The sequence below is a fragment of the Fusarium keratoplasticum genome, chromosome 6 (assembly GCF_025433545.1).
Source record: "Fusarium keratoplasticum isolate Fu6.1 chromosome 6, whole genome shotgun sequence".
Taxonomy (NCBI): Eukaryota; Fungi; Ascomycota; class Sordariomycetes; order Hypocreales; family Nectriaceae; genus Fusarium; species Fusarium keratoplasticum.
In genome coordinates this window covers 93121-103129 of record NC_070534.1, presented here as the reverse complement: position 1 = coordinate 103129, position 10009 = coordinate 93121, and the positions used below count along the sequence as shown (strand labels likewise).

General features: G+C 52.8%; 2 protein-coding genes across 2 annotated transcripts; one reads left to right on the top strand and one right to left on the bottom strand.

The window, feature by feature from the left end:
- Window positions 1-316: 316 nt before the first annotated feature.
- Window positions 317-2256, bottom strand: NCS57_00799900 (uncharacterized protein; the record flags this gene model as incomplete). The annotated part of the gene is made up of 3 exons (XM_053057830.1): window positions 317-370; window positions 430-788; window positions 846-2256. The coding sequence occupies 3 exons, from the start codon at window positions 2254-2256 to the stop codon at window positions 317-319; spliced, it is 1824 nt and encodes a 607-aa protein (XP_052911661.1).
- Window positions 2257-5014: 2758 nt separating this feature from the next.
- On the top strand, window positions 5015-7152 carry NCS57_00799800 (uncharacterized protein; the record flags this gene model as incomplete). Its single annotated transcript, XM_053057829.1, has 2 exons — window positions 5015-6019; window positions 6073-7152. The coding sequence occupies 2 exons, from the start codon at window positions 5015-5017 to the stop codon at window positions 7150-7152; spliced, it is 2085 nt and encodes a 694-aa protein (XP_052911660.1).
- Between the last annotated feature and the right edge of the window lie 2857 nt (window positions 7153-10009).

The following is a 10009-nucleotide window of genomic DNA, read 5'->3' as shown; positions in this document are numbered from 1 at the left end:
TTGAGCTCGGCCGCCAACCTCGGCAAAACACAACCAAGCTGAACGCTGGGCGCAACGGTCCATCCGGCGATAGCCTCAAATGGCACCGAAAGGCAAAGCCAAGGACAATGCATACACTGTGTACCACCACAAAGCAAAACGTCGACGCAAAATTGTTGAATTAATTATTACTTGTAAATGGATTTCTGTAATTGTGCGAAACATGTGCACATAGTAAAGGCAGGATTTTAAGAGATAGATTGCTGCTGAAGGGGAGAGTCAATCATGGAAACGGGACACTCTGCGTAACAGGCTTTATTCCACGCGGTGCTCTTTGCTATTCTCGGAAAAAGTGCGTGTAGATCCTCGAGTTTTCATGAACTTCCATCTCCTAGGTGCACAGTCAGTCAGCTCCTGAACTCACTGCCATCACAGCGGGACTGAGCGTACCATCTTGAAAGCGTTCATCTCCTCCTTGATTTGCTTGGCCAACATGGGAGTCATCAGGTTCCATGTCACTACCTCACTGCGGCGGTCGTACTCTTCGCTAGGCCAAGTATCGTAGAACACGATGCGTGGTAAGAAGGTTGCGTTGCGCTTAACCGATTTATGAGGCGTGTTCTGGTGCAGCTTGAGAGCAGCCATAGAGTAGTTCTTGCTGCTAATCACAGCTGAGACTATTGTTCGGTGCCCCTGAGACTCATCGTTCGGGGGGCTTGGAGGGCTTGGGTTGATCAGGATGGCGGGGACACTGGTGTGATCAAGTTCAAGTGAAGCATCTACTGGACAAGTAGAAGGGCGTGGGGAACCTGGGCCTAGCATCAATATTGGTTTGAGAAATGCTCTGACATAGAGGCTGTACGTACGTTTCAACATTCTTTCGCAGACTGCAACCAAGAATTTCGTTCGTTCCCTGCCGCCGCCAACAATACCCCTATGGGGCTTGGAGCCAATGCCGGAGCTGCCCAGACGTCGAGAAACCTTATCACCCAGATTCATGTCGATCGGGCTACTCTCAGGGTAGGGGAAGTCGTCCGTCGCCTTGAGTCTTACTGTGATATTAACTCGCTGGGTTTCTTCCTCAACAGTGATCATCGGTGTGGCAGCCTGGTCGGCTTTAGGGGCAGGCCAATCAGCAAAAGCAACACCAACAACCGATTTGGGCTGGAAAATCCTGGCCAATGAGCGACTGCTCTTCTTCATGCCATGGCTCATTTTGCGGAGCATGATAGAAGCCGAAGATGCTGTAGACGAGATGGAACAAGCATCAGCTGAATCGCCGAAATATCCACCGTCATGTGTACTGCGTCCAGCACCTACTGCCTCGGGTGTAGTATTCGCAAACTCGGCGCCATTGGGCGATGCAACAGGGTTATAAGTCACCTGGGATGGGTAGGAGAGGCCGCTGCGGCTCGGTGTATTGCCCTGGGAGGTGTTTAGGTGTGAGTGCGCAGCGGGGTTGCTAATGACGGTGAGAGTTTGTGAGCTCCCAGCCTTGTCATGAGGCGATTTGGGGGAGTCGGCACCGTACGTGCTTTGCCGCTCTGGCGGGCTGCGGTCGTTTACAGGCGGCTGAGGGGGCAGCTTTCTGTTCGTCATGGGCCCCACGGTATTGTAGGGGTTGTTGGATCGCGTTGGAGCTGCAGAATGCTGAGATAGTGCCGTGTAATAGCCCTGCCTCGCCGTTGGCATTCTTTTGTTGGGAAGAACGGTATCCCGAAAGTGGCTATGCTGGCTCGGCTGGGGGCTGGCAGCCCGCCTATACCTGTCATGGGTAGCCTCGCTCTGAGAAGTTGGAGAGAAGGACTGCCGGGCAGGGACAGCGAGAAAAGCGGGCTCAGTTCGGGGGGAGGTAACATGGCGCGGATCCTTCTGGACGGTTCCCATGTCATTGTTGTATGCCAAACCCCCCACAAAGGAGCCGGGTCGACGGCCATCATAGTTTGCGTCGGGATCATGCACTCGGACAAGGCTCTCCGACTGCCAGGACTTTCTATGTTTCAATGTCAGGGTGCCTGCGGAAGCGGATAGCTGGACGGGGGCCAAGTCGTCGCGGTATCCAGTGGGAGTACCCGCGCGATATCGAGGAGCTAGAGGCTGTCCTCTAACGTACTGCTGGCCATTCTGGCCTCGCCTTGTGGACAGCATACCTGTAGCCGGCGTCGGTCGAGTCGGGAGCATCACATCCGCTTCACTCTGCTGGGAGTAGGTATGTGCCAGGACGGCCGCACTTTGCACCGGCATACCCTTCGATGTTGGGAGGGTGCCGGGGGCCATCTTCACGAAAGTTGTGCGTGGATTCGCGTCATTAGTTGATGGTTCGGGGGCTGATATATCATAGAGGGAAGAAATTTGGAGCGCGACCGACTCGGGCAAGGTAGGGCAGAAGCAACGGCTATATTAATATTAGCACACCATGTCCCGGAGAAATTTGACTGAGAGCAAGCCATAAATAAGGCAACGATGAATAGCAAATACTGGAGGGGGGTTGAGTAAAATGCTGAGCGCACACCTGGACCCTCCCAGCAACATGGGTGCACACGACAACGTCCCCTAAGAAACCCGCTGAAGTTAGTGCCGGCAACACGCACTACATGTCAACCACATCAACTTTAGAGGTTAAAGCTGGTTTGCTTGATCGTTTCCAAGGTTGAGGTTGATCTAGTTGAGCAGATGAATGATAGCTGTTAAAAGCCTTGGCTAGAAACAGCGCTACCCAGACGGGAATTGAGGTTGTATCGGTGGCTTCTTGAGTAACAAGGCGCGCTTTGTCCCGGCAGGGTTGAGGATGGGTTGGTTGTTTGAGAAAATACGTACCGCGGAGGGCATGAGGGAGATTGGGTACGGGCCAAAGGGGTGCAACTGAAGCTGGGAGGTAGGCCGAGGTGAGCTGAAGGTGGATGAATGAGAGGTGTAAAAAGACGTGGAACCAAAAAGGCGAGACGAAGTCGCGGGTCATGTGCTTGATGCTGTTCGATCTCCTCCGTGCTCGACGACGTCCCCGTACGGGATGGTTCCTAGTGGACTGTCTATCGCAGCATTGTGATCCCCTCTCCAAAAAGCGCAAGGCTGACCAAAGCCAATAACAACATGGCCGCTAAGGCCCTGAGCCCTACAGGGAGTGGCCCACGCAGAGGAGCACCATCGTGTGTCATAGCAGGGGCCGCAAGGCTCCATCCGCTTGAATACAGCGTGAGTATCTCGCCAACAAGATTTAGAGAGGCAGTTGTGGCAGATGGAAAACACCAAGATGAGCTAGAAGTGGGCCATCAGGCCATGGCAGCGAAGAGGATAAGATTAGGTCGGGATGCGCCGAATAATCCAGATGGCCTACCAAAGAAAAGCATCGAATTCAGTGCAGGACGAAGCCACAAACACATCAGAACCTCGCTACAGTTCCTCGTCTTTAGTGGCCCCTGGCCAGTACAATTGCTTGGCGGCATTGGTGAGGACCAAGCTCAATATTCTGTTTAATTCGGAACATAATCACCCAGTGACATTGAGCTTTACACTGGGCCCACCGAACTCCAGGCTGCCCCAATTTCTTCATGCGGGGATTACACCCCTGTAACCTGCATAATGATTGATCCCTGTTCAGCTGAAGCAGGGCGGGTTTGTCACGTAGGAAACGTTGCGACTATGGCCGTTGACAAGCGTTTTGAGCACTGCTGCATCTTGCCTGCGCCTCCCGATGATGCAGGAATGGCCGCATACTGAATTTGACCAAGAGCCTAAAAGGAATTCCCGGGGAGGCGGGGAGAACCTGTGGCTGGCTGAACTGGGCAGCGCATCACCTTCCGGCTTAGTATGCCGCCGGAGTCGGGTACGATACAATGGGCGGGCAACTTTTTCGCTCTGCCAGTTCATCGATGTTGGGAAGAAATCAGCAACCTGGGGAGCATCCAAGCCCTAACGGAGCTGGTTGCTGACATTTGACCATGTCCTCCAGGGCAACCCCATTCTGTGGGCTGTTCTTCAACGGTCACCAACGGACCCGCCAGGAAAGCTTATCTACCTCCCTTGTCTCGCCGTCGTCCCTGGTCCACCCTCCCGACACATCGGACGCAACAAACACCATGGACCGATCATTTTTCTCGGCCTGGAAAGTCCGAGCTAAACAATGCGTTTATGTTTCCGTTTGGTAGCCCCCCCCCCCCCCCCCCCCTCTCAAACCAAGACTAACCGATACGCATTACTATAATAAGAACTGAATGCCCTCCATTTGAGAAAGAGGCTGGCTGAGGCATCACTATATCACTTGAGGGACGGACAAGCCTCAGGGAGATTGGTTGCGGAACTCGCTCCACCCACGCCAGCAGCAGCAGCAGCAGCAGCAGCAGTGGGATGGGCCCCATGCCTCATCGGCGGTCTGCTACAGCCACCAACCGCCATCTGACGGTGACAAAGAAACAATCGATGAGAGTATTTCGTACCAATTCCCCTATCGTCAGCTGGGCCGGCCTCTTTGACTTTTCCGGTAGCTGCACAAGAAGAGGGGTCGCGACTGTAGACGCGCGAAATTCGTTGACACCCTCCACTTCCTCTCATGCCCCTCTGAAATACGGTTCGATCTCGACCCCATGTCTCCTCTGTGCAGAAGCGACCATCCCCTTTCTGCCAGATTCACTCCAGTCGTGATTCGTGGCACTGCATGCTCTTGACAGCGGGCCAGGTGGTACGAAGCCCTGCTCCCTACGCCAAGAGGCCGCCTCTCTTCGGTACGGTACCTGTCACTCAAGATCAACTTCGGCGTCATCATCCTTCCCTTCAACCATCGTTTTTTATCTTGCCCCTCTTGGTTACCGGAACTCTTGGCAGTGTCGGGTTTCCGCCAGCCCGCATCTTCTAGAAAGGCCTCGGACTTCAGGGGTAAGCTTAGACGCTGATTCGAAGAATAATACAACTGCATCTCGTTTGGTCCCGCAGAACACCACTCAACTATAAGACAGGCGACCGGGATTGTTTATTCTCCTTCTATAGCCAGATACATGCTAAGCAGCACCTCCCTATCGTCCCTTGTCTTCCCTTTATCAGCATGAGCATCAGCGAGAGGCGCAACGCGCCGGTACCCGCAGTTCTTTTATGCGGTACCGAATTCTCAGTTTCGAAGGGCCAACAAGTCGACGATAGCCGCTATCCCAGAGGCAGCTCTAACCTCGCCTCTTCACCAAATTCCGCGGGCTCAAACAGCTATATGAGCATCCTCGGCTCTCCCGTTGCTCCAAGGAATAACAGCGAGCCTTCATCTCCGGCCCCAACTATCTATTCAAGCATCACTGCCGACATACATGCCCGCGCTGATTTCGATGAGATTACCTTCAATGAGCATTATCTTGCCTTCCGCGTCGTCCTTGATACCGGCGATCCCAAGGACAAACAGCAGCTCAACAAGCTCCACAATAAGCTGCTACGTCTTACTCCCGCCCAAATCTATGAACTTAGCACCGATGTGTTCGACGAGTTGATGCGAAGGCAGACTCCCGCAGGACCCAATGGCCCTCCCGCCTTTCTACTCCCCAACAGTGCCTTCAGTGGTAGGCGAAACCAGGCTCGGCAGAGGCTGTCAGCTGTCGACCAACCCCGATTCAGAGACCTTGTGGCGGACGTTTGTTGCGAAATCAAACGAAGATTCCCTCATTTTGCGAGACCGTACCTCCAGCATACGGGAAATCGCACGTCGACCCAATGTGACCTACTCAGCCCTCGATCGAGCACTCCGTTCAACGGATTTGCCCCAAGGCGTCAAGGTCGCATGAGGGAATCTCCCCAAGCGCCATCTATGATAGATCCTAGACGGACAGACGTCCACGGACCCTCCGCATCACCAAGTGCCTCCAATTTCCCCAGGAGCCCTGGTACCAACGGCGATTATAGTCCGACGCCGAAGCAGCCCGACCGAGATAACGCCAACGTTCCGAGGAGGCTTTCTATGGTAGAAGAGGATGATGAGAGCGGAAGCGAAAGCGAAGCGTTTTCCCTTGAGCAGACTGCGAGCAGCCGTGAGAGCACACGAAGCGCTGGCAGCGGCGTGACCACGAAAGTAGGTGCCCCAGATGCCTCTACCATGAGCGCTAGATGACTAACAGACCATAGACCAACAACAAGCTCGTTGAAGAGTATAAAGGCCAGTTGCGGCAAGTGGGCGACAGACTTCGTAGAATAGACGATGCCATGAAGAATAGGGAGGAAGAAATCGGCGGCGTTCTGGACGAAGGACGTTCAAGAGCTACTGCACACGACATCGAGAAACAGGAATGGGATGATATGCGACTCGATCTCGAAAACAAGCTAGCCGAAGCGCAAGCCTTGAACGATTCGATGAGGCTGAAACTACAACGGGTACGGGAAGGCAACGACGCCGAGATGGAGAGGCTCAGAGATGAGGTGGCCTTGGCTCAAACGGAAGCTCGGGAAGCCCAGCAAGTGGCCGCCCAGTATGCTGCTGCTCAGCAGGCCCCGAGAGGTATCGAGCCAGTCGCGTCGGACTCTTCACTTGAGCGGGTCAATAAGCACCTTCGCCATTCGCTCCTGGAGCAGCAGCGGGCGCAACAGCAGGCGATGGAAGAGGTACGGAAGGAGACCAAAGAGCTTTTGCGTGAGGTGCGGGCGCTCTCACAGCAAAACAGTTCGATATACGAGCGACAAACAGAAGAGCTCCGGCAGACCATCAAGCGGCTCGAGCAAGAAGTGCATGAGTGGAGAGTTCGCTGCGTCCGTGTCAAGACGCAGCTTCGATCTATATGCGCATCCTCCGTTGAACTAGGGCCGGAGCACGATGCGATGAAACTCGACCGCGGCAAGGGTTTCGTCGACGGCCACGGCCTCGTTAAAGATATCCACGTCACCGAGTTCCAGACAGCCATTGACGAGCTTTTGCGCAAGGCACGCGCCAATGACTCCGAGTCCGTGATTGACGCTGCGAAATTGGTCGTAGTCAGTGTGCGTCGTATTACCCACGACGCCAAGGTGCCACGGAGCGACGACGAAGACTCTGCCCGGCAGCGGGCGAAGCTGAGGGGCGAGGTCTCATCGGCCACCAACAGCCTGATCACGACGTCCATGAACTATGCCGCTGGCGCTGGGATATATCCGCTCTCCCTGCTTGATGCTGCGGTAAAATTTGGGGCCAAAAGTCTGCGAACAGATAACAGTGCGCCACATAAAACCCACTAATTTGTATAATATAAAAAGATAACTAAGAAAAGATTCTTATATAAATAAAATAAATAAAAAATCTTTTCTTATAAATAAATACTAAATCTAACTTTCTGCTTATTTACTTTTTTTATATATAGTATAATTAAGCCTAGATAAATTATTAAAGATAAAAAGTATATTTTTTAGTGCGAAAATGCCCTAAAAGAGTTCCGTCGCACTGTATTAAGCCCCCTATAAGTCACTAAAGTCCTCTATATTTCCCACTATATTATAGAGCCTTAAAATGTATATTATTTCCTCTATTTTCTTACCTTTATATCTTATCTAATAATAATAATAAAATTATTTTAAAACTACTATAAGTATTTTAAGCTATTTATATAATATATATTATAATTTTAATATTCCAACTAATTTATTGAGGCTTTTATCATGGTTTTAAAATGTTAAAAAATAGTGATTTAAGGTGATGCACTGCAGGTTGTTCGTAGACTTTTGGCCCTTAATTTTATCACGCCTCGCAGGTGCCATTGCCGACCTCCTCCGGCTGGTCAAGGTCCAAACTACCCCGGCAGAGGACTTAGAGGACGATGATGGAACCGTGAATCCTGTGGATTCTAGCAGCTCCCTGCCTCCCGTAGGCACCGAACACGGTTCTACTACCCAGCACACGGGGCCTCCGGAGAGTGCACACTCACCGACCTTGAGTGCTACAACTCTTTCCGACCACCCACAGAGCCCTACGCTCGCAACAAGTCAATGCCCGAGGTCAGCACTGCACCAAACGGAGTCGTCCTCGGGCATGCCGGTGGGGACAAAAACGTGATCAGCCGACGAGGACCGTGCTGGCCAGACGCCTCGGCCGCTGGGGATTGTCAAAGTTAGTCATTGGATATGGTCTACGCATGACGATTCACTCTAATCAATGATATAGGCCTACCTCGAGGATCAACGCGCTCACCTCGTCGGAGCGCTTGCTGCATCGCTTAGAGTCTGTCTCGGCCCATTGCCCTGTCTAGTAGTCTAGGTAAATGGCCACACGAAATGGGTGTTGACACGCCTGATGAGAAGCTGGCCGGGTGATAGTTTGAGTCCACGTGCTCCCGTGGCCGGCCAGAATCTTAATGTAACTACATCAACAGTGAGCGGATCAAAAATCCCTCAATCTCTCTTCTTTCTATTCGATCACATAACGTACTTTATCTGTGTGCTTGTGATGGCCTCAATTGTCATCGTTGCCGGGGAACAGAGGCGCCAGCCCACCTGATGATACTAAGTTCACATCCTCAGGCATATCATCGCGATATGCATCGCAAGTTGCCAGCTTACGGCGGGCTGCTAAGAAAGCCGCGGCTTCAGGAAATAGCTTCCAGGGTGCCGTAAGGCTAAATTCGATAGTAGAAGTCGTGTTCTTTCTCGTTGGCCTCTTTTCAAGTGCGTCGGCGACGCTCACAGACCTCAATTCCCTCCTCAGCTAGCTGTCTGACCTGGTCAGCCTCTTGTAAAGCCGTCGCGGCTGCTTCTGCAGCTGCCCTTTCTCTTTTAGCCCTCACAGCTGCGCCTCCCCGAAGGCGCGGCCTGCCGTAGTCTCGAAGCTTGCGAGACGGCATAGCCTTTTCGGCTCTTGCTTACGCTCTTCTTCCCCCTGAGGGCCTCCCTTTGCTACATTCTTGGGTATTGATAGACGTCAACGTCGAGAGGCTGCGTCATATGGGTTGTATTACTAGGAAGGCGGAAAGGGATGACATCAAACGTTCTACAATACCAGATAAATTCGGGCTTCTCATAAGCCTTAAATTGATCCACTAGGAGAAGCCTAGGTTTCGTCGGCGCCTTCTTTGCTTGGAATCGCGGTTTGAAGGCGTATTCATCGTCGTAAGGAGGCATGGTGTTGAACTGCCAGGCGGCGACGTCGTGGTTGGGACGGAGAACAAGGCGTGTTTCCATTGGGGTGTGAAGAGGTGCCGAGCTCTATGACCCAGCCATCCTTCGTAATGGCGTAATATCGGACCGACCACTGCAGCCCTGGTCTCCGAGAATTTCGGGTCGAGACACCCGAAATACACAGTATTCTCCATTTTGACCGGGCTTTTACTCATCTGGTAGAAGTGCAAGTGCTCCTAAAGAGTAAAGCTCCGGTTATGCTTGGCGTGCTGTTCCCGGCCGCCAACCGCGTGGATGCTGAGACCGAGCCGACCACCGCTTGGCACAGCATTGTAGACTTGCTTCTAAAGTCGGAGGTTGAGCTGACGAGGCCTCCTCTTCCCGGATCTTTGGCGGCCCTATCCGCAAGCTGAGAGATAGCAGCACTTCCGGCGCCTCCGCTTGATAACGCCAGTTGCCCGGCTGCCTTTTGCGCGTCGGTTACTCCGCCCCTGTCAAGGCTCAATCGCCCATTCCCAACCAGGCACCTCGTGCTTGTTGCTCAGTAGGCCACATCTCCATACAAGTAAATCAGTCACATATCGGGGAAAACACCTTGTGGATTTAGCTTTGGGCTGTCCCGAGCTCCTGTGAGGAGGGTGTTGTGACAGAGGCGGGCAAGGGCTGATCGCGTAGGGATAGCGGTACGGGTCCTGGGATTTACACGCGACAAACTCGGTCTTCATGTGAATTATGGTCCATGATGAGCGCGCTAACTCCAAACAAGAAGGCCGAACGACGATGAAAGCATGGTGACGTTTAGTCTCTTGAGAAACACGGATCCAACGCGGAGGGACCGAAATGCGATCCGGCGGGACCCAGGACCCCTATTACCCCAGCATCACGAATTGCCCATGTGGGGTAAGCTAGAGAAAAGAGAGACAGAAAAAGAAAGAAAAAAAGCAATATCTGAGGTTCAAGTTGGTCACCACAACAGAGAGACAGTGGC